Source organism: Dermochelys coriacea, chromosome 13, assembly GCF_009764565.3.
Source record: "Dermochelys coriacea isolate rDerCor1 chromosome 13, rDerCor1.pri.v4, whole genome shotgun sequence".
Lineage (NCBI taxonomy): Eukaryota > Metazoa > Chordata > Testudines > Dermochelyidae > Dermochelys > Dermochelys coriacea.
Window position 1 is genome coordinate 6,638,176 of NC_050080.1, and position 24,534 is coordinate 6,662,709.

Here is a 24,534-nt window from a genome sequence, read left to right on the forward strand (position 1 = left end):
GGGAGCGGACGATAGGCATTTGCAGAAAAACAGGCCTCTTTAATATCTCTGGTGTTGGACACCCAAAAACAGAGGCAACCAAAACCACTAGTCACTTTCGAAAATCTTGGCCAATTATTATTTTTGAAGTTATCAGGGAACATTTTGAAAAGCATCTAACTGACTTGAGTGCCTAAATCTTATTTTTCAAAAGTGACTTAGGCAGGTAGAGGCCATATTTTTAAAGGTATTTTGAAATCATTGAGAGTTAGGCATCTGAATTCCTTTAAAATCTGGCCCTAGGAGCCTAGGTATCATTGAAAGTCATTGGGATTAGGGTCCTATGTCACTTATGTGCTTTGAAAATTTTACCTATATTCTAGTCATTCCAATGTCACAACAGCAGTGTCCTGCTGTCTGTCTGTCAGAACAAAGATTTGGATGGTTGCTGAGGAGTTCAATTTCTAAATATTTTTAAACATATTTGTAATGTTTTTCATGCTTCTCTTTCTATTTTAGGTTGTGTGCGGACAAAATATTTAATAAACAACCTTTAAAAATATGTAACTGAAGCTTAAAAATGCCACCTTCAGGAAAGAAAAATTGAATGGTTATATGGTTAATGAAAATATCCAGAGTTATATTTTTTAAAAATATGTTTGGAAGGGATATAAACTTTTTTACTTCAAGGCGTAAACCACATTCTAACTGATGGGGTTTAAGAAGAAACTTTCCCTATGGAGAGAATATTCTGTAACTTCCTACGCTACTTTATATAGTTGCTGTAGGAGATCAGATACTTGGCCTGGGTGGAGCATGTCTGATCCAGTCCAGCATTCTCTATGAGAATCTTTCTTAAGTTGAACATCTACAAAATGTTGTTGGTAGACTTGTCAAAGGAGCCCAAGAGAGTTAGATACCCAAGCCCCACTGAAATTTAACTCCCATAGGTTCCTTTGAAAATCCTAACCTTAATCTTTAAATATATTGTTGGAGCCACATAGTCTAAAATATGATTAATTTTAGAAGAACCCTGAGAGATTCTCCCAATCAGATCATCTGGAAAACTCTGATAATGGGCTGTGGGGAAATTATTTCGTAAAAAGTCCCTTGACTAGTTCCATTGTCATTATTTGAGCATTGGGGAAAGGAAGCATTTTAAATATGTTTATGGATTTAAAAAAAAATCAAATTGAAGAAAACTGAAAACCACCAAGTTCAGGGGCACTGGGTGGTTTATAATAAACCAGTTGCTGCTATCGCTGTCTTGTTTTCCTACAAGCAAGCAAATCGCCCTTGGGGAGACAACCTTCAGAAGTATTGCTTGCTCCCTGCTTTCATGCAGACATCCATGCCTTACCATCACTCAGAGTCTTTCTGTTAGCACATTTCTGAATGGCCACAGTCTGCTTTGTCCACTCATGGCTGATACGCTGTGACACAACATGATGATGATTTGAAGTGGGGAGGGGTGCCTCAGGGTTTCCCCACCCCCATGTTTAAAAATTCTGCAGTAGCTGGAGTTCACACACTGAACCGTTTCCTTTCCCAAGAGGTCTCAGTTGAGTGGTCTTTATAAGCAGAATTTTCCAGTCTGTATTAGGTCCAATGTACATAAATAAGTGCCAAACAAAGGGCTGTTGGTAATCATCTTTCTGTTCTTTGCACCATTTTATGTTAAGTCATGGCCTGCACCAGCTTTCCTGTCACCATCCCTGCCATATGCTTTTTTATTTATTTATTATTATTTGGGTTTTGATTTCTTTCAGTTGATTTCATTGGTGGATTTGATCCATTTCCTCTCTACCATGTCAATGAAAAACCCACCAACCTTTTGTGCAAGCAGACGTATCTGTAAGTATTGGCTACCGTGCTAAGAAGCGTGTGGTGCCTCTCAGCTCGGTGGCTCAGGGTTGCTCCATTTACTGTCTAATAGGTGGATTTCTCTAGCAGGTGTTCCCTTGTCAGGGTTTGACACTTGGCAGGGGCAGACCACTGGGAGGAGTGAAGTCAATTTATTTCAACCTTAGGATGTGGTTGGGCTCAAGCTGTGAATGCTAGTGTGCCATCCTTGGTTTCTAACATGGCATCATTACGGCCTCTTATGATGGAGTAAATTCTAATCCCCCGTGCTAAGATTCAGTAAGAGAGCTTTGTGCAAGGTAACTGTGTGCATGTTATGGGGAGTATGGCAGAGAATCTTCCCCTCCCCACACATAGAGGCAAAAGTAGGGAGCACTTGCCCAGCTATTAAAATACTCAGCTCTGCGCCCAGCCAATCATAACACAGAGTTTTAGTCCATTACATCTGTGCAGTTCCACTCGAGGCCTTTCCCAGTCCCCCTCCCACAAGCCCTCTGCTATGGAGTGACCACCTAAAGACTTGGCTCCATGACATGCAGAGGCTGGCATGGTCTCGCTGTGTAGATTCTCCACTTCTCAGCCACCCTGTGCAGTGGAATGTGGGCATTTCCCCCATGTTTGGGTGTTTTCTGGTTTACATGCAGGATGATACAGGTTTGGCCTTATGAGTTCATTTTGCTGGAATTCAGTTTCCCATAGAAAGAGTGGCTTATACACACAGTCCTTGTAGTAGAGCTCAGGCGAAAGATGGTCACTTCACAACCATCCCCCTCACACTCCTACCCTAGATCCATCACTGAATTCTAACTCCTGCCCTCTGATAATCCCCATTTTGTTATTCATTGCACAAGAGCTATTGTGAAATCCACTTGAGAGCTGCTTCTTAATTAGATACTTACATTTAAAGGCTAGTATTATCTGTGGTTAGCAGCTATAGACATTGAATTTCTGTTACTCTCTGAATGGAACCTTCAGGAGAGCACTGCAGTGTGTGGAAACTCTTAAGGGAGGATGATTTTAAATCCAATGCTATAGCAGAGTTTTCCCAAAAAACAAAAGGTGAGGGAGACCTGGGGCTGGAGGGAGGAAATTGATCTTAAAATAGATATGGGCAGATGCTCCTAAAATGCATATGCACAGCCACACTCAGACTCCCTATGTCACCGTAGCACAAGCCCAGAAGAACAGGTGAGTTTTGAAAAGAAGTTCAGTTTCTCATAACTAAGGGGCTTAGTGGCCTTATTAGGAGGGATGGTGCTGGAGATTAAATATCGATTTTTTTCCGTCTCACTTTGTCACTGTGGGATGGGATTTTCCTGCATCTTTGGAAGCTGCAGGGTTCCTGGGCAGTTCCTTGATTTACTGACCTGGTGCAGTGGAGAAAAACTGCACTTTTGCACACACAAAAAAGAGACGAGGTTGCTTTTTTCTTAAAAATAGTTGTATGTTATGTGGATGGAAGACTTCACTTATCAGTGTTGGCTTCTTTCACAAGCTGCAGCAGCCTGGGGAGTGTCAGTGTAAGTTTCCTTACAAAACCCCACTAATGTAGAAAGCCCCTATTCGGCTTCAAGAGTAATACAGTCTTCATTCAATTTCCAATCCATGATCCTCCGAGACTGTACACAGGGGCACTGTGCTGTTTAATTTGGGGTGTGCAGTTAGCTACCAAGAACTGGATAGACAGCACCCGTATATTTCACAATAGGCACCACCTTGTAATGACTTTTGCTTACTACCAGTCTGGGCTCTTACCCCTCCTCCATGCACACCTCGCAGGAGGGGGAGGAGAAAGAGCTGGACACAAAGAAGAAACAATTTCTATATACTGATGCTAGAGCATCCTGTAATCTGGGAGTAATGGGAGCCCAGGCCACATTATTAGGTTCTTTTCCTGGGAGAGCCATATCTTTATTATAGTTCTGTAATAATTGAATGGTTTCTTATCCACTGTTCAGGTATAGCACAATCTGCTTTGGAGGGTGCACATCAGTAAATGCTTCTGCCTTCCTCCAGAATTAACATTTAGTGGCAGCTGAGCAACAAGGGCACATGCTTTTTAGCTTATTTATGTTTTAGTGATTGCTACCTGGGAGAATCCAAATTCCTTTTCAATGCTAGTCAGTCAAAACAGAGCCCCATGCTGGACTGGTGTTTGCTTTTTTGGATGGAATCACTCTATCCTTACCCCAGTCAGCCATTCTTTCTATAATGGGCTCACCCCAGCCCTCTCTGTAATAGAATCACCCCAATCTCAACCTCTCACTCTAATGGGATTACCCCCTTCACCCCAGTTTTACCTGCCCTTTTCCTGATGGAGATCATTTACCATCCTATCTTTCCAATGCTCCCTTTCTTTGAGCCTGTTTTCTATTGTCTCCTTCTCTCTCTTCCCCGCCTCACTGAATATGCTTCTGAATTCTCACAGCGTCTTAAGGCCAGAAGGCACCATTAGATCATCTTATATAACACAGGCCAGAGAACCTCATCCACTGAATTCTGCATCAAGCCCGTAATGTTTAAGCTATAGCGTATCTTTTAGAAAAGGACACCAAGCCTTGATTTAAAAACTTCAAATGATGGAGAATCCATCATGACCCTAGGTAACTTGCTCCAATGATTAATTGCTCTCTCTATTAAAAATTTGTACCTCATTTCTAGTCTGAATTGGTCTAGCTTCAACTTCCAATCTTTGGATTTCATTATGTCTTTGCTACGTTAAAGAGCCACCTACTATAAAATCTCTTCCCTGCGTAGGTATCTTGATCAAGTCACCTCTTAACCTTCTCTTGGATAAAATAAATAGATTGAGCTGCTTTTAATTGTGATTGTGGGCTTCCAATTAGCAGAGAACACTCTTACAACCACCAGCTGTTTGTTAGTTCTCTGTTTAAAAACCCCACTGGCATGCTGCCTTGTTGCTTACAATTGCAATATTTAAATATGTTTAGTTACCACCCCTTTGCCACACATACACAGCAACAAGTCGTTATAAATACATGCATGTTACAATTATTTCTATTTCAATCTGCACTGGCCGTAAGGATTATTTTGGGGGGTGTTTTTTTATTAAACTGCTTTTGAATACAAACGGAGTCAACAGAGCATGGAAAAAATATTGTAAAGGTTATTGTGAAAGTCAGTTGCCCTTAATCAATTTAATTGCTGCTTGCCCATCAAGGGGCTGCACTAATTGTTAACTTTAATACTAATATTTTAAGGAATGTGGATACAAGGCATGTTAGGACTGGAGGGTTTTCAGTGCATGAGCATCTGGGTCAAAATATTAAAGAGCAGGATAACAAAGGAGTTATTGAAAACTCAAAGCAACCCTCTCCCCAAGCTGAGTCAGAGAGCATTCCCAGCCTAATAAGTTTTCATGAATGAGGGATAGGAGGCTCAACAGTTTTATCCTTCATTAGCTAAGGCTGAAATTCAGGCCATGTCTCTTTGCAACACTGTCTTCTTTGAGGCTCATGTGGAGAGGCTGCTCCATGCTGAGTGCCGGCTCAGGGCCATTTTACAGTACTTAAAACTACTCGTCAACAAGGTCTGTAACCTGAAACAGTTCTTGCCAGGTGGAGCATGTGGAGTGCTCTTGTGATGATGTTGAACAAGCTTCTATGACTAACACTAACGCACACTTAATACCATTAAGAACTCAAGTAGCTATGCTACCCTCCCAGACACATGGAGATTTAGACCCATCATGACCCATTGCCATCACTTTAACCCTGTTGTGTCAGAGCCAGTCCATTTTTGTTTGTTCGAGAGAGACCATCCTTATCCTTTGAGTTTGTGAAAAGATCTCGAAGTGGAACTGCCATTGAGCACCTCATTTTAGATCAAAACTGTCTCAAATTTATTTGACATTATTTTGATGCTAGAAACTGCTCCCACAGGGGCCTGGACCTGGGCCCAGGTTTCCACAAAAGTTCTCCAGCACTTGTGAACCTCATCTACAAACTTGGTCTGGTTCTATTACAACTGCACATTTCCACCAGCTTTGGGGTTTCAGTTGTGAGTATCTAGCCCAGTTTTACTGACAGTTATTGAAGCATAAAAAAAACTAAATACATTATTTTTCTATATGTGTCATCTGTTTTGTTGCTAAAAGTTACCGTCTTCATATCTAACACAGTGGAGCAGTCCCTGCTATGTAAGTGTGGCTGTTAGGCAGCAGCTGGTTGCCTGAGAGTGAGGCAATCTGTCCTTTAACAGCTGGAGGAACAGGAGTACTCCAGCCATCTCTGGGTCCCACTGGGTAACCACTGACCAATCCCACTGTGCTTCAGACAGCTTTCTAATATTGAGCATGGCCACACCAACACTGACCCCACAGGCAGCTGCCCATGTGTAGCATTTGAGGAATGGCTAATGGGAATAGAACCCATAACATGCAAGTGTACTCCCTGAGTTAAAGCAGAACCATACTAGGTCACATAGTACCTGATAGACACATGAGCAGTTCTGCCTTATCACAGCTACACAAAAAAGGCAGTCATCACAACTTTAGAGGCCATTTTATATTAGAGATAGGCCCAAGGTGCAAACTCAGCTCCAGCTTCTAAAAAAAACCAAAATATACAAGTGCTGCCAGGAGTATTTGGATCCGCCACTTTGGTTCAGGACTATCTTTAGTTTAAGTGCATATAAGGTCTGGATATATCAGGTGAGCAGCTCTTAGAGGACTAGCTCCCTTTCCCGTACTGGGATCTAGGGGGAGAGCAATCATATTCAGCTCTGGTCTGCAGCATTCAAAAAATCAAGTTAGGAATTTTTTTATTTATTTATTTTTTAAATCATTGTACCACAGCTGCTGATTGTTGCCTCTGCAGTGAGTTTAATTGCACAGGTTTCATCTGGCTTAATTATTGCATTTTCTACCTCATATATATATATATATACATATATATACACATATATACACACACACACACACACACACACTTTTTTTTCCTTGCTGTATCAGTGTAGCCTTAACATTTCATAATTGTAGGGCATTTCATGACATTAGTCAGGTGAGCTTGTAAGAGCCTAGCTCCAGAAGGAATAATAGTAGTTTCACGTTCCTTCAGCTTTGCCAGCAGAGCATGCAAGTCCTAGGGCCAGATTTTCAAAGGTATTTAGGCACATAGGCATGGAGTGGGATTTTTAAAAGTGCTTAGGAGCCTAATGCCCCACAATAGGAGTTAGGTGCCTCTCTGTGTGTCTAAGTATTTCTTAAAATCTGGCCCTAGTGGTGGAGATAGTTGATTTTCAAAGCTTGCAAGTTCCATAGATAGACCATCCAGTGTACATTCAACTGTCCTGCAGAACACATATGTATATGGGGTGCACTACTGGAGAACAAGTTCTTTTGTGCTTACTGATTCAATACTGTTTAAACTGTCTTATGCAGAAAATTTCACCTTTGCCTTCTGAGTTGATAGATTTCCCCCTCCCTCACAGGCCTGCGTAAGTGAGGAAGAGCCACAAGCTTGATAAACCTCTTGCACCCAGCAAACAAAGGCGCTGCAAGAAATGAAGCCATCCTTGGTCTGGATCTGTAGCAGAAGAAAAGCTAGGATAATGAAATCCATTTCATGTCATTTTTTACACAATGAATGTACATTGATGAATGGCCTCTAGGTTTGTTTTCAGTTTGTGAGTATCCTGATGAACTGTTAGTCCATGGATGGAACAGGCTTGGCTGAGATGAACACATCCAAGGGGAACCCTTCACTATCTCTTGAGCATCAGAGTTGAACAGCTGGGAACTTCTTCCTTCCACCAAGGATCTATTAAAGAAAAAATTCCTGCCAATCCCTGTGGTTCAGGCTTCAACAGTTTTGTAGTTTACTTTTTTTTTTAAATGAACAAAAAGCCCTCAACACAATCTCATCCCTCCCTATCTCTAGGGGGACAGGGAGGCGGCTATTTGCATTAACTGAGAATTTGCCATTCCTTATAACCTAAGGATTTGTCCACATGGGAAGTGTGGGTGGCCTTATTTCAGCCACTAGGGCAACTATGTTAGTGAAAAAGTCCTAATTGTAGATAAGCAAAGCCATGATTTGCTCCTGGTACATCTTAGCCCAATTTCAAGGCTAGGTGAGCCACACTAGTGCACATTGTGTCTTACAGCAACTGTGTCCATGTACACTAAACTTACACGGCTGCTCCTGCTGTAGACAGAGGCAAAGGCCAAATTCTTCATGCATTAGAGACCTCTTGTACAGACCCACAAGGCAGTCAGTCAAATTTACTCCAGGAGCCGTCTGAGCAGATAAGTCCATGTGGGAATTTATGGAGAAGAAGAATTTTATTTTAAGGGGGTGGGGGAAAGGTAAAGGGGATACACATCACTGTAATTAAATTGCATCATTGGCCACAGTAATTAAAAATAAATACAATAACCATCTACTAGAATGGGTTTTTTTGGTTTGTTTTTTAAAGCAATTGCCTCTAACCATGCAAGGATCAAGGCCCGAGAAGGAACCCTACTGTGGAGCAAAGTAGTCCTCTACTACGGTGGTCACAACCTGAGCCATTAGCTTGTCTCACTATTATGACCCGAGTGCAATTATATTGCTCATTATTTTAGATCAGTTCAGCAAGACAATCTGCTTTTTTGTACAAAGAGGAAAAATGAGTTTTAAGAGCCTTTAAACAAGCGAAGCCTGAAGCCACATTTGGTATGAGGCCACGTTCCTTGTTTCTATTTCACTGAATTAGAATGTTCCTTGTTAATGTCCATGAAAGAAGATAGGGAGAGTTAGGATGGACCTGCTGTCCCTCCTGCAAAGCAAGCATGCTGCTGGGGTGGTGTGGATAGGAGGATGAGTGCTAACAAAGTACAGTGAGTCTCCGCTAACCCCCACCTAGGGTGGGTCTACACTGCAGCTGGGAGACAATGTTCCATGCCAGGAAGACAGACTTGGGTTGCAACCCTAAAAGTAGCAGTGTGGATGCTGTGGCTCAGGCTCTTCAGCCTGCCCGACCCCCTACATCTGACTTTGAGGGGCTAGGCTGCATATCTGACAGAGCTGGAATGCCTGCACTGCTATGCTTTGCATTAGAGCTTGAGCCCTAGTGGGGCGAGTCCCTCTACCTGGGCTGGGATGCTCCCTCCCAGCTGCAGTATAGACCCAACTTTAAATTCCACTGGATAGCTAAAGACTAGTCTCAGTAGGTGCCACCTTTTAAATCCATGGCCATAATGGCCCTGGAATTAATGATGGCCTGGAGGACCTTCCTCATCCCACTCAGCGCAAGATCAGGTTCTATGAACAAAGGGAATTAAAAGGGGGAGGAGATGTTCTGAGATACGTCAGGACAAGCTACTAGGGACTTAATTTTACACCTTATAACCTCCTTTTTCCTCCACTGATTTTTATCATTAGCACAAAATCATATCCGGTTTCAGGTGCACTAACTCCATTCATTGTATGCCCATGCAATACTCTATTTTACTAACACAGGAAGCTACATTTCATTGATGTCTGTTGTGTTATAGGAATGAAGAGCAGTTGAAGGTTTCAAGCCTATGGCCCCTATTATAGTTAGGTTAATGGTGCCCTCTGCTGGCTAAAAGCATAATTTAACAGACTAAAATCACATCTTGTGTGGCATTATAAAGGGACATATACCAGTGTGAACAATGCATGAACCCAGGTAGTAGCTTTTCACAGCTGAAAGAAATGGCCCACACTAGATTAACTTTACAAGAAAGATTTCTTTCAGGATCCCAGTTTGTATCCTAATTATACCAATCATAAAAACACTGATTCTCCTGCTAATACAATAAAGTATCCAAGTTCTGAATTGAAGCTGGTTCTTACTCTTGAACAGCCTTTTAAGTCAGCTTTGAGGTTTAAATATTCCTTTTCAGATTAATACAGCTATTAAAACTAGGAACAACCCCCAGATTAATTATGAATGAGTATTAGAGCCATTGTGGGTTTGTAATGGATGCAAACAGCCTTCTAAGTACAAAAAGTTCTATGAAATCTATTCTCAAAACTGGATACTCTCATAAAGAACCAACCTTCCACACAAACTTCCTCGTGGCTGGACTTTAACAAATTAGTGTTTTGTAAATGGCTTGTCTAGTTTTTGTAGTCTCTAAGGTGCCACAAGTACTCCTTTTCTTTTTGCGAATACAGACTAACACGGCTGCTACTCTGAAACCTATGAAATCTATGAACACCCCACCCATCTCCACTGACTAGCTTCCAGGGAAAGATTTTAGCTGTTCAAATATCAATTCCTCTTGCCTCTGCATAGTGCTATGTGGAATAATATCCCCTTCCTCTGCAGGAGGAGCGTGATGGAGCATGTCCTCCATCTGGGCTCTGGGAAGGCTCCAGACAGCTTAACTGGGCTCACCTAGTCCTGTCCGGTTCCATGCTCCTACACACCTGACAGACTTTCAGTGACTGGGGAGACGATGCAGTTGATCCTCAGTCTCAGCTGATATGCATAAAAGGAAGACAAAGGCTTGACTCCAGTGATGCAAAATAGTGTGGTCCTGCTTACACCTTAGAAGAGACAGGATGTTTTGCTGGAGTCTGGTTCATGCCCCAGACAGGGGAAGAGCTCTGTTTTGGGAACTACTCTGAAAGGTAGCTAGCAACACCACTCCATTCCCCCATAACAATCTGGTACTAGAGGATATGGTCTAGCAGACTAAGTAACCCTACAATCTGATGCAGCAGGCAAGCACTCAGATCCCAGCCTTGATGGAATGTTGTACTAAAGCATTTTATAGGCCAGACTACATGAGACCAGTCGAAAAAGGTAACAGAAGATGCTTTTATTCCAAAATGTGAAGTATAAATCTACAGACTTAGCAAATCATTTTTTCAAACCCATGAATAAATTACTCTGCAGGCAAGCTTTCCTTTATCTGCTCCAAGATCTAACAATATCTTAAAAAATAAAATCACAATTCCAGACAAGAATCATTAGATTTAAACTAAAAGAAGTTACCACTCATCCTGTAAATGGAAAAATTTAGGAATGAACTTTTCCATGGTCATCTTCCAGCAAAAGGATGTTTCCCAACAGGCATGGAAGAAGCTCTGCAGGACACTTCTGGGAGGTTGTTCAGTAACCCAGACTGCTAGTGACAGACTAGGAACATCATTTCTCGTGAGATATCCTCGTGCAGCACCTTCTCTGTTGGAAAAGGGGCTGCCATCTGTGGAGGTCAGAGACTGGAGATTCTGCAAAGACAGAAGGAGTTTTCACAGTATTCAAGTTCTGTGAGGAACTCCTCTTTTTACACAATTTAACTTCTCTAGTCCTTTCCCTTTCTCCATGCAGTTGATGAAGACATGTTTGGAATAGACTGTTGCTTCTTCAGTGGAATCCTGAGCTTATTTATGGCATCACTGCTGCTAGATATATCTGAGACAAGTTATATGACAAATCAAGATCTGAATAAAGATTAGATTCTTTGTAGCTTTTCCTTCAATGTAGGATTTATGCCAGAACAGCATTTATAGCCAGCTTTCCAATCCCCAAACACAGCTACTCAGTGGAAAAAATGCAAGGCCTCAGATAGTTGAGGGAATCCAGTGCTCTTTTCACAAAGCAGGGATTCCCATCCTTGTTAACAGTGATGAAGCAGGAGAATTTCCCCTTTCCAAAAAAAATAAAAGCCTTCCAAGTTTAGAGGAGACAAAAGACAGACTCTCCTCCACCCCCTTTTGAAGCTCAGGTTCTCCTGCAAGATCAGAGAGCTACAGCTCAGTGGCAAGTCTTGAAGGAAGTGTGGTTGTTAGCTGGGGCACAAAGTCGATGTCTAAATTCAGACCATCTACCCTGCTAGAGAAAATAACTACATTGCTTTTACAAAGCACAAGCAAGACCCTTCCAATCCAACTGAACTATACACAAGGCATTTGAACAAAATGTATCTATAAAACCCACCCAGTGCCCGTCCTCCCCCATGTTCCCACTTACTCACCTCATGGTTCAGGACATGAAAGTCCTCACACTTCCCCGGATGACTGCTCTGCAGATGGGGCACCGTCTCAGGCTGGGGGCACACTCCACACACACCACCAAGTGGCCACAAGGAACAAAGACAATGGACACATCTTTGTCCATGCACACTTTGCACATCCTCTCCTCCTGCAATCGTCGCAACTGCTCCTCTGTACTCAGTAGAAGCTCTGCTGAAAGAGCCACACAGTTTAATTACAGAGCAGTGTTATCTGAATTTTTTTTTGAAAGGCTCTTTCTGTTCCATAGTTCAAGAGCCTTAGTTTTCCCTCCTCATTTTGTTTAAGATTGTGACCATGACAACAACAGGACAAACCCCTGCTATTCCAATCCTGGGCCCCTCAGAGGTTTGTCCACATGGTGGGTTTGAGATTTGAACAGTGGGAAAGAGGATAAAATTAGTGAACTGTGATGTATGGGTAATCCATGGTAAGCACTCTTTTGGGTGTATTAATCTTGCCTAACACAATAGGCCCTATTCCCTGAATGGAGCCTGGAGGTGCTACCACATTTGGAATAATAGGAAATTATTTTGCAATTTAACTGTTACATGGGAGATAATGAGCCTTAGTATTTCCTGCTGTAGAGACAGTTGTGATCCAGCCCAGGGAGATTTTATAACCTCACCTGATTCTTTTGAGCACTCAGCCTGTGTGTCTTGTCTCTGTCCTGGCACACCTGTTTCCCTCTCTGCATGCTCTGTAGAAATCCGAAGGAATAAAGATGGCATTAATCCTCCCATGCTAAAGATGACTTAAAAAACCAAAGTAGGGTCCTTGCTGGTATTTCAGTGATGTCAGTTCAAGTGTGCTGTGTTGCTAAATGAAAATGGTTCTCTTTAGGAGGCTGCTAACCCTGCATGCTCAGCCTGGAATCGGACAGCAAAGCTGGGTTCTTGGATTCTCATAGCAACACCAAGAGTTGTTGCTGAACCATAAATTAGATAATCAACTCACGAGTCCCATCCCCCAAAACAAGTGCACACAATTCTGATTTTGGGCTTTTTCTAAACAGAAAAATTTCTATTTTATAAAAAGGCTATTTTTGGTCAAAGATTGCAGCCAGCATTGTAGCATATTAGAGACAGAAAGGAGGGATGTAGAGCAGCATTTGTCCTTTTCTATGTAGGACTGTAGTTATAGAGTGGGGGGTACTAACCCTAGAAGTCTTCTTTTAACAATTGCCTGTGTCCTCACAGTTTAAGCCATAAAAAAAAAGTCACATTAGCAGCACATTATTCCCCCCCCTTTACATTCAACTGCTCCTAGAATCAGACATAGATGGAATGGTCCTCTTGAATCATCCAGTTTAAATAGCAGGTCCAAAGGGAATTCATTTCTGGATTTGCTGCAATGTCAGCACTGGGTGTACACCTAAGTCATGATGTAGTACCACAGCTTTTAAAGCAAGACATGAGAAAATTATTGAAAAGCAGCTATATGCCAGGTTACTGGGAGACCACTAATGTAACAGATGTTCCAACAACTGTAGACTCTGCAGGCTCTCTACAACTGAACTGTTTTCCTCAGTATCACAGGGCTATGAAGCTAAGGGAAGCACGATTACATTTCATTCTAGTCTAAGAAGAGACACTGTAGACCCAAGAGATAGCTTCACTGAAACGCAAAAACTTCAGTGACCATCAGAGGAAGTGGTGGGATGCGATTAGATTGATCAGTGAGGTTTAAGAGGCTAAACTGTCATACCTCTTTCTTCTGCACTGCTGCTCTCTTCCCCATCTACCTGAAGCAGATCCAAGACCAGTTCGGACACAGATAAGTAGCAGGTGCCAGTCAGCAGGTGTCTACTCTGGACCAAGCTCATCACCAAGCTGTGGTCAAAGCCCATCTGCAGGACATTCTGCACTATGGAAGACTGATCCACAGGAGGAGTTGACAATTCCCGATTCCCCTCAGAATCTGTAAAGCACAAGGAGGAGACACTTTACAAAAGAGGGGGAGCTTAACAGGCTATAAAGGAGCCAACTCCATATGTGGCAGGATATGGCCAGGGACTCTAATCTAACCATCCAACGGCCAATTTTGTATTGGAGAGTTAGATAGGCAAGATGTAGTTCCACATTTCACGAGGCCATTTATGAAATTTAAATGAATACCATAGGTCATGCCATATTCCATCATAGTAATAGATTTAAAACAAATATTGGGCTATGGCCATTAGAATGCTACAATCTAATACCTCATTCCTTTTCCCATCCAGTACTGCAGGACTCAAACAACCCTGGAATAAAGGGTGAAATCCTGGCCCTGCTGAAGTCAATGGGAGAATTGCAACTAACTTCAGTGAAATGAGGATTTTGCCCTAAGCATCTGAGGTGCTCAGAGGCAGAACTTTCACCCAAAGTTCCATTAAACAGAATTTAAAGCAAAGCATAGAAGGGATATTAACCTGCATGCTTCACAACATACCACCACCAGTTGGTGTAAGGAACAAAAAATGGTTCCTCCCCCTCCCTAGATTGCCCAGTTCAACTAGGTTCTTACAGCTTCTTCTAAAGCAGCTAATACAGTCAGCTGTCAGAGAGAGAATACTGCACTAGCGGGACCAGCTCTGGCATGACAGTTCCTATGTTTCAGACAGTTATTCTTTTTGCACTGCTCATGCCATTAAGAAAGAGCAGTGTTTTAACTGGGATTTTAAAAATGTCTCTTAGTCTTCAAATCCCAAAACAGATGACTCAGAACTAAAAGGCTGGGGGAGATGGGAACTGTCCCATTCAAGAAAAGGCCCCAAGTAAGTGATCCCATCCAAAAAAGTGTGGGCTCTTCAAAGGTCCTCCTTATAGGACAAGCACATTAGATGGCTGCACACTTCTCCAACTCAGTGAGGGAACCTTCTATCAAGATGTATGAAAACCAGATTGCAGCTACTTAACACTTGGCTTCAGTGTCTCGGCTATATTCTCCCCCAAGTACTTGCAGACAATTGTGAATGAAGTTATGTCCCCAAGCTCCTTTTGTTCTCAGTTGTTGTGAATTATACCTGATCGGTCACGCACGGTTCAAGTTTTTAGGCTGAGGCACCAAAAACCAGGTCCAGATCTGCAGAGTTTCCAGTCTGTGTTTAATGTATTACGCTCGAGCGTGGTGCCCCCCCGCTAGTCAGGAGGGGACACCGTATACAGTTTATGCAAAGCTTATATACCATCTGACATCGCGTGCTGCCCTCGTGCATCGGCACCCTTAACCAATGAATTCCATCCTCAGCCACTCTGGTGAGTGCTTTCTCGTGTTCTGAGAAGGTCAACAACTTTATCATTAAAACGGAACATGCAGTTACACGACGTGCCTCGCATACCACAAAGACAGGAAGGACAACAGTTTCAAGGCCTGAAACGATTCCCCAAATGTGCTGCGGTCTGTGCTGCACAGACAGTGGCTGGCACCAAAAGGTGCCAGCTCTGCACATATTAACTGTTGAGGGAAAAGCTAACTAGCTTGAACCCTAAAGCATTCTCTTGATTTCAAAACGATTGACTACTCCCGAGAGGAATTCTGCACCACTGCACATGCGCAGCATTCATGTCCCCCACAGATTTCTTTGCTTCATAGATACTAAGGTCAGAAGGGACCATTCTGATCTAGTCCAACCTCCTGCACAACACAGGCCACAGAATCCCACCCACCCACTCCTACAAAAAAACTTCACCTATGTCTGAGCTATTGAAGTCCTCAAATCGTGGTTTAAAGACTTCAAGGAGCAGAGAATCCTCCCTCAAGTGACCCGTGCCCCATGCTACAGAGGAAGACAAAAAACCTCCAGGGCCTCTTCCAATCTGCCCTGGAGGAAAATTCCTTCCCGACCCCAAATATGGCGATCAGCTAAACCCTGAGCATATGGGCAACATTCACCAGCCAGATACTACAGAAAATTCTTTCCCAGGTAACTCAGATCCCATCCATCTAATATCCAATCACAGGGGATTAGGCCTATTTACCCTGAATATTTAAAGATCAATTACCAAAATCACATTATCCCATCATACCATCTCCTCCATAAACTTATCCAGTAGAATCTTAAAGCCAAATAGATCTTTTGCCCCCACTGCTTCCCTTGGAAGGCTATTCCAAAACCTCACTCCTCTGATGGTTAGAAACCTTCATCTAATTTCAAGTCTAAACTTCCTGGTGGCCAGTTTATACCCATTTGTTCTTGTGTCCACATTGGTGCTGAGCTGAAATAATTCTTCTCCCTCTCCTGTATTTATCCCTCTGATATATTTATAGAGAGCAATCATATCTCCCTTAAACCTTCTTTTAGTTAGGCTAAACAAGCCAAGCTCCTTAAGTCTCCTTTCATAAGACAAGTTTTCCATTCCTCGGATCATCCTAGTAGCCCTTCTCTGTACCTGCTCCAGTTTGAATTCATCCTTTTTAAACATGGGAGACCAGAACTGCACACAGTATTCTAGGTGAGGTCACACCAGTGCCTTGTATAATGGTACTAAAACCTCCTTATCCCTACTGGAAATGCCTCTCCTGATGCATCCCAAAACCGCATTAGCTTTTTTCACAGCCATATCACATTGGCAGCTCATAGTCATCCTATGATCAACCAATACTTCAAGGTCCTCCTCTTCCCTGCAGGAAAATGACTGACAGGGAAGCAAAGGGAAGCTGCAAGAGCAGTCACACACCACTTCCTAGCAGTGCAGATGCATAGTTTCAGGTACCTGGAGCAGCTGGCAGAGAGGTAAAATCACCACAGAGCTGGGGACATCCCAGCCAGTGGCTCTGATCCTGAGCCAGGATCAGCTGCTAGTCCTGGCTGGGCTGGAGGCAGGAGAGGATAGGATTTCCTCTTCCCCAGCTAGGATTTGCTGGGGCTGTGTCAGATCCACCCCCAGAAACCTCCCCCAGCTGCAGGAAGCTCAGCATCCTCCCCTGCTTCCTGCCCCCCACTGCTCCTCAGCTGAGAGGGAAGGGATTGCTGTATGGGGAGCTGTTCCCCCAACCATCCAACCCCCATGTATCTGGACCTCCCATACCCAGACACCACTACCAAGCCTCACCCCGTACATACAGAACCCCCCTAACTCTCCATATCCAAAACCCTACCCCACTGAACCTCACCCCCTGCCTCTGGACCCTCACCATCCCCTATTGAGCTCCCTGCACTCAAACCCCTACCCTGATGCCCCACCCCTGAGCCACCCTGAGCCCCCACATCCAGACTCCCATGACACTGACCTCCAATTAGCTGCATGCAGACCCCCCACTGAGCTCCACTCCCCCAGCAAAGACCCTTCACTGGGACCCCTCCACTGAGCCCCAACAATCTTTGCCTAGAAGCCCCTGTAGAGTCCCATTGTCCATGCACTTGGAATCCCCCCCAATAAGCCTTTGTGCATCCAGACTTAGACCCTCCACTGATCTGCCTGCACCCAAAATGGTCCCACAGAACCCTCTCACCTTATTCCTGGATCCCACCACACTTGGATCCTGCCTGGTTGAGCTTGCCTGCCCCACACCTGGTGCACCTGGCACAGGGGGACAGGGTCCCAGGGTGTTTCTGGGGCAGGCCCAGACGGTGTGCTGTGTCAGGGATGGGTACAGCCTCACCACTGAGTTTGTGTCCTAGGGATGGGGGCAGGGAGTTGCTGGGTGATCTCCCAGCTTTGTGCAGCCAGTGTTCTGTGCGCCTCACTGCCATGCTGGAGCCTCTGCATTTATTCAAAAATAAAACTTGCAGATTTTTAAAATATTGCATGCAGAATTTTGAATTTTTTGGCGCAGAATGCCCTCAAGAGTAAAATTGACACACTGTTACAAAGTAATCCATGTTAATTTTGTGCAAGGTTAGAAGAGATGATTGAAATTGTTCCAATCACTCAGGAGTTATTTTTTAGTCCCAAATTTTTTCTGAATCTGTAAGAAGTTACTTTCTGAAGTTTGGTAATACTTGTATACACCACTTATCTGTCTGGAGGGCATATAAAGTTGAGGATTCTAACTTTTCCAGAAGAGATGCCCATTCTGGACCCTCCTGCTTCCTAAATACATAAAAGCATGTTCCCCATGACCTACCAACTGTAACACTTCCAATGCATGTCCATTTGAAGGAGTATTTTTACTCTGAGATGAAGGTCACAAGCAAATCAGTAGCATGCATATAATACTTCTACCAAGAAAAGGAGCTGAACTTGCAGTAATTGGTGTTGTCCTAGTCATGAAGAGTTCACTTGATTTTGCACTTAAGAGATCTAGGAACCACAATAGAGCTGTCAGCTCCCTTCAGAACACAGTTCAAAGCACTTGTTTCACATCTATCTGAGCCAAAAACCTCCAGTTTCATGCCATGTCTTCACACTCCTTGGAAAGAGCACACACAAAAGGGTGTGACAGAATAAAATCTCCAGAGCTGCATTAGCATGCTCCTGGAATTTCTTCTGGAAGGATCTCAAAATTTGTTTAAACACAAAAACAGATAGTTACTGCTCAGTACCACAGTGGTGGTCATTCCATGGCCTGCAATAGGTTGAGGAGGAAGCTATGTCTACTCAACAAGCCAGGGCTGCGATTCCCCTGCCTGTGTACATATACTCGTGATAGTTCAAAAAGTGATAGTACAGCCACAGTAGCATGGGCAGCAGTGACAGAGGCACAGAGGAGCCGTGCTAAGTGTGCACCCACCTGTTTCAGATGGGTTTGTACTCAGCATGTCTCATCCACACCTCTGCTGCCCTAATGATGGTGGCTATACTACTATTTACTCACACTCGTTCTCACGGAGCTAGTGAAAGTAGGTGCACACAAGCAGGGCAATCCCCCTCCTTGCTCAGAGATGCGGATCATTTGAAGATTCCTGGCAAAACTGGGAAGATCTTATTCTATATCAGTTAGCAGTCCCTTGGCAGACACCTCAAACAACTCCAGGAGAGGCTTTGGAACAGCCTGAATTTGCTCACTTTTCAAAAGCTCGCGCTTGAGAAGGAAATGCTTCTGGTTGGCCTTACCTGCCACCATTTTCTGTGAAGATTCAAGTGTTACAAAGATGGACCTGCAGAAAATCCTGGCTGCTTAGTGCACCCATGGCAAAGTTCATACAATTGAGACAAGCAGTGAAACTCTCTCAGAAAGACAAGATGGGCTCCAAGAAGAAACTGTTTTTAGCCTAGTCTCATGTTTACACTCTGCTTCCACAAGGCTGCCACCACTCCCCAAGCCTGTAAAGGGTAGCTTTCTTCCCTTATTCCTCACACTTAGAACGCAGTGGCTTTTGTATCCCCAACTTTCAACAGTCTGTGTGTTGAAGATCTAGCCCCCCAACCACCATTTCCAGAAACAGCTGGCTTTAAACTCTCCTCCATATCAACCTCAAAAAGACACTCAAGAACCACTCAAGCTCTTCTACTGGTAGATCTTCACTGTGGGTTCTGAGGACACAGGCAATATCACTAGCAACGGAGGAGCCTACAGGAATTGCGTTGGAGTACCCAAGATTCTGAATGCTAACCATGCGTCTTTGGTCCGCAAAAAAGTCGCTCAAGAAACTAGACTTAACTGATTTTAGTTCACTGGCCATTCTGAAAAAGTTTAAATAAAAATAATTTTGTAGGAAATGAAACGTAATCAGTTTAAATAATTGGAAAGTCATTTGAATAAAAAAATGAAAAAACTTTTCATTTAATAGTGTCAGAAAGACAATCTGGTAAATTCAACACAAGTTTGCTAAATGTTTTCACCAACCTGAATCTGCATTGTTGGGAAAAAAAACCAAAACAAAACACCAAAAAACCCACCAAAACACCCCCTCCCCCCCAACCGCAAGCTTTGGCTGAAAACTATCACCCAGGTTTGGCATGCACTTTCAACAGCAGAGGTCACCAGAGGAAGTTTCTTAGTAATAAATTCTGGAAGCCATTTCACATCAAAATGCAAGCCTCTCAGAAAGGGATTCCACCTGCAAACTAGAATATGCAGAAGCCAGAGTAATAGATCTGCAGCTCTTTCATCAAAAAGAGAAGACAATATGCTTTTCCACACAAACCTTGGGGCGCAGGGGAATCTTGTTCAGCCCGTTGCCAGAAGCCTCCCTGAAAACACCACAAGACACAAAACAGTCACAGAAGGGAATAGTCTCCTCAAACTTCTTCCCCTCCATGGCACAAACCCCCCCTCCCCCCCCCAACAACCCCATTTAAAACTCACTGGAACTACCGGAGTATTGAAGTCAGAGTCCTGAATGCTGCTAACAAAGTCTCTGCCCCTTGACTGCAGCAAAAACTCACACCTGTGGAGAAAAAGGCAAATACCCAGTGAAGGACAGCAGACCTTGTCTGAAATTCATCATGACGGTGGTACTAAGCTCCCTAACGAAACAGGGAGTATATAGCAATATCTCAACGTACAAAGCACAAGTGTCATCCTTGCCACAATGGACAGGCCCTCCCTGTTGTAAAAATATTTTTCTGTTCAAGCAGAAAGAATGGTGGTTTGAGGCTCCTGGTCTCCCCAGAATAGGTCAGATTTCATTTTCAGGCCTGTGTGATTGGCTTTTGCAATTGAGCCTTTCAGCCAGACTGGATCACAGGGAAAACAGGTCTGTGGCCTCACCTGCAAGAGCCACCACACCAGGACTAGGTGTACGACATCCTGCCATTTACACATGAAGGCCAATACAAGTGGAATACAAGGGCTGCTCTGATGCCAGTAAGAGACAAAGGCAGTATTAAAGTTACCATGAAGCAGTGGTAATAGAGATTGACCCACAGTTAACCATCCATAAACTCTATAGAAGTAGAGGTCTGAACTCTGCAGCTCAGGCTAAGTTCTAGTGTGTGGTTTTGATTGAAAAGCGTTAAGACTTGTAGACTCATGTAGTGTAGATTTGTACAATGCCTAACCCAACGGCTCTCCACTTCGTCGTGGCCTTTAGGAGCTACAATGATAGAAGTGTACAGTGATTATCATGACTCCCACCTGAGTGAGGGACAGAAAAGACTGCAACAGAAAAAATGCAGCCTGTTAGGATGGGAGCTTCTAGGGTAGTTCTCAGGAACTACCAAGAGATTGACATTCACTAAAGTTCCTGCTTTGACCACAAGCTGTTCCATGATGTATGTTTTTAATAGTGCAAATAGGACAAAAGCCACCAGATTCATTTCATGTAGGCTTATCAGCTAGTAGCACTATTTGTTCATGATTGACCTGGCTGGATTTGAACTGATAACAGAGATTGACAGCTCTACATACTAATAATCCAGTTAAATCTCACCTGGGGCATGAGGTTTGACTGTGGAGCAAGGTCCATTCAGTATAAAACTGACTAATGATTTGTAGGTCAGCCCCAACAAGCATTAGTATACCATGCATTACCTTGGAAACCATTTGGCATGTTCCCTCCAGGGGTCATCTCCAAGCTCCCAGTTCCTCAAACTCCCATCACAGTAAAAACACCTCACAGTGTCACCTTGACCTAAAAAAAAGCATTAAGAGAAGATCTGATGTCTGGTACATGAGCAGATAGTTACACTAACCCACAGGCAATTTGATGTTGCTACCAGGAGAGCTGGAAGAGTTACAGTATGTTTAATTGTTACCATAACAGGCTACCAGACCAAACTGTTGAGCATACACCACACATCACAACTGTCCCATGGCTCTGGCTCACTACTTCTGCAGCTTGCCCCTGTTCAGAGACAGGGAGTCAAGTTAGAGCACTGGTTCAAAATTTGAGTTCTAGCTGGCTTGCCTAAGTTGCACCAATCAATTATGAGGATTCCAGTGTTGGGTCAATGAACATTTTGGGTGGAAGCTTCATGGATTCTCTGTACATCCCCTCTGTGGACTCATGTATCCCAAGTGTACTTTATATGTCCACTCCCATTGTACACAGCTGCCCCCTCCTGTTTCTTCAGCCAGCAAACTGCTCCCCCATGAAGACTGCCAACTAGGGGGTCCATGAAATTGGTTTACACACTCCCCATAGTAATAGGAGTCCTCATTATAAAGATCCCAAGCCATCCAGCCCAGGGAGAAACTGGGCAAGAGATTCAGTGGGTTTAACAATATCAGCATGCCTGCTACAGGGCAGGATTTTGAATAAAGTTACACCTTCCCACTCAACAAGTTATACCTGGGTCCCACTAAAAGAGAATTTCTGGGAATGGATAGGCCTTCCAGTCATAAGCTGGGCCCTTTAAGGAGTTTCAGTACAGCTGTTCCAAATCACTGGGCATTCAGACATTCTTGAATGCTCTAAAACAAGGGAACTATGTGGATCAGACAGACTGGGCTATTCCAGAGCATTGCCAGTCAAGTGACCTGTGGGTTTGCCATGTTGTTGGATTGTTTCCCCGATGGATCCCCATTCTCAGTAAGACTCAGTATGATGTTTTCAAACAGCTGGTCTGCAGGTAGAAAATAAATTCCAAAACAAATCTGACAAAAGGGTTCAAACTACAGCCTCTGCCTTCTGGTGTATTCTGTTTTCCTGAGCTGGTTGTTCTTTTGTCAGTAGTGTTTGGCTCTAGAGCATACATAACTTTTTCTGGAATTATAGTTATGAGCTAGTACACAGTGGAGATTTCACATCTGGTTGCTCAGTTCAGGACTAGTAACAAGAGGTTCCTCCTCACACCATTATTTTGAAGCCTTCTCAAGGAACTCAAGGAGAGTCATTTAGGCTATTTAAATATATAGCAAGCCAGAAATACTGCACATGTAGTTAGGCTAGAGAAGGGAATAACGTCTCTAGTGCTACATTAAGAATTTTAGTTCAACAGAGGGATTTTATCAGTGCTATAAGTCAGAACAGCAGCTCACTGGGTCAACCCCTACAGAACTATAGGTTAAATACAGGTTGTGGGAAGCACAGAGGTAAAAATGTTGTGCTGCATGTGTAGCGAGATTAGATATAACTGTCACAGAACAAACCAAGGAATTTTAGACACCGTCTCTGTAAGCTTGTGCAGCTACAGTTCGTGAATGTTATGAACAGATTGTGCGGCGGGAGCTCAAACACTTCTGCCAGAAAAGCCTGAGTCCTTACACTGGTGATGCCCCATGCATGGGAGTTTTCAGACCAAGACAGGAATAGCATTCAAAGACAAGGAAGATTTAAAATTTTAGCATTACCTAGAGTTAAAAAATTTAGAAGTTTTCAAAGTGATTCTTCAGAAGAAGAGCCCCAAACTCATTAAATTTCTGTTCATGTCCAGAATTACAGGCAGTTGGAGAGCTAGACAGAGCCTAAGAGAGACTTCTCTACCTAAGAGCATGAAATTAGCTGGGATCCACAGAGCCCCAAACAGCTTCTGAAAAGGGGACATCTACAGACAGATGAGGGTCTTTTTAAGGAATAAATATAAAATAAACTCCATGCTGTGCCCTTCATACAACATCTCTACTCCGCTTCCACTTGAAGTGTTTGAATGTCATAACTCATGTTAGACTTTACATTTAGCCAAGTGCTCAGATACCAAGGACTATGGTACAAATGGGGCTCATAGCAAGTCTACAGTCATGCAGACTATTGCCATTATCCTCATTTGTCTGTCACATCCCTTGTTGCTCCTGCTCTTAAAACTTAAAATTAAGCTCCTCAGAGCAGAGACTTTCCACCACAGGTTTGTCCCAAACCTGACCCAACAGTGGAGAAGTCTTTTTGATCTGTGTTACACCGCACCCAGCACAATGGGTCCTGGGTCTATGCCCAGGGCTCCTACATAGTACCACATTATGAAGAAGAAGAAGAAGAGACTCCCAATCCCAACTGAGGCTGCTACAATAAAAATAAAGTGTAAATGCAACTGGAAAGCCCCAAAGCCAAATTACCAAACGATGGAGTTTGAACCTTACAGGTCTAGTAAGAAAGGAGTGTGCTCTAACTCTGTTCCCCATGGTGGCTGCATTTGCAGTATAGGTCTTAACTCTGTCCCAGTGTTGTGAGAATGTTGTGCTGGGGCTAAGCGGTGTTTGAATCTCATCTCTCTGCTGTTCAGGATGGTGCAGTTAAGGAGAACTCTGTGGCCCCTCACACCTAGAAGAGGAGAGTCAAGTTGGGGCTCTACTGGAGAGGGCTTCACAGTGTGGCTGGCACCAACCCCGCTGCTTACATACCACATATATGGGTGCAGTATAAAAAAACTGCCCTAAAATAGAGCTTGTCTATTGTTTGGAAACAACATACAACTCTACAGTTGCACACAGAGGGAGGCTTTCCCTACTGTATGTACCTGTATATAGCCTTGGCAGAATTAAATATTTTTATATAATTTTGATGACCAATATGCTTATTTATAAGCTTTTTACATTTTTGTTAATTTAAATCAGAAGTTTTCAAACTGTGGGGTGTGCCCTCCTAGGAGGGAGCAGAGGAACATTCCCGGAAGGGGGTGCGGAGGGGGAAGGCTAGCGGTGACGCCAGCCCTGCATGGCAGGGCTCAGGGAGGTGCACCACTTCCAGCCCCTGACTCACCTCAGCGGGCCACCTAGCCTGTGGATCAGTGTCACCATGCACAGGAGCCGTACCAATTTCTGCTCCCAGCAGCCTCCATACCCAGCAGTGGCTCCACCCCCAGACACCGTTACACACACCTTCCCCCACCCTGTAAACCGGAGTGGGGGGGAAGGCAGGTATTGTGCTATTTTTGTCTGGGTTCAGGGGGGTCCAACCAAAAATTTTAACTCAAATGAGGGGCTCAGCTCAGAAAGTTGAAAACTGCTGATTTAATTT

At 43.6% G+C, this 24,534-nt stretch overlaps 2 protein-coding genes across 20 annotated transcripts in view; one reads left to right on the forward strand and one right to left on the reverse strand.

Moving 5' to 3' along the window:
- NKAIN4 (sodium/potassium transporting ATPase interacting 4) overlaps positions 1 to 8,162 on the forward strand; it is an 88,721-nt gene extending 80,559 nt beyond the window's left edge. The window contains exons 6-7 of one of the 3 annotated variants that reach the window (XM_038369833.2): positions 1,749 to 1,833; positions 7,294 to 8,162. In XM_038369833.2, coding sequence (XP_038225761.2) covers positions 1,749 to 1,833; positions 7,294 to 7,303 — 95 coding nt within the window. In that variant the 3' untranslated portion in view covers positions 7,304 to 8,162. Of the gene's footprint in view, positions 1 to 1,748; positions 1,838 to 7,293 lie in introns of those variants that run through there. The other 2 variants (XM_038369836.2, XM_038369835.2) reach the window with 2 other exon arrangements.
- A 2,462-nt stretch (positions 8,163 to 10,624) lies between these two features.
- BIRC7 (baculoviral IAP repeat containing 7) overlaps positions 10,625 to 24,534 on the reverse strand; it is a 32,384-nt gene continuing 18,474 nt past the window's right edge. For 10 of the 17 annotated variants that reach the window (XM_043495584.1, XM_043495580.1, XM_043495576.1 and 7 more), the window contains 7 exons: positions 21,174 to 21,273; positions 20,007 to 20,088; positions 19,846 to 19,891; positions 13,542 to 13,754; positions 12,463 to 12,534; positions 11,798 to 12,008; positions 10,625 to 11,051 (listed from right to left, as the gene is read on the reverse strand). In XM_043495584.1, the coding sequence (XP_043351519.1) occupies positions 11,806 to 12,008; positions 12,463 to 12,534; positions 13,542 to 13,754; positions 19,846 to 19,891; positions 20,007 to 20,088; positions 21,174 to 21,273 (716 nt within the window). In that variant the 3' untranslated portion in view covers positions 10,625 to 11,051; positions 11,798 to 11,805. The remainder of the gene's footprint in view (positions 11,052 to 11,797; positions 12,009 to 12,462; positions 12,535 to 13,541; positions 13,755 to 19,845; positions 19,892 to 20,006; positions 20,089 to 21,173; positions 21,274 to 24,534) is intronic. The other 7 variants (XM_043495586.1, XM_043495588.1, XM_043495589.1 and 4 more) reach the window with 5 other exon arrangements.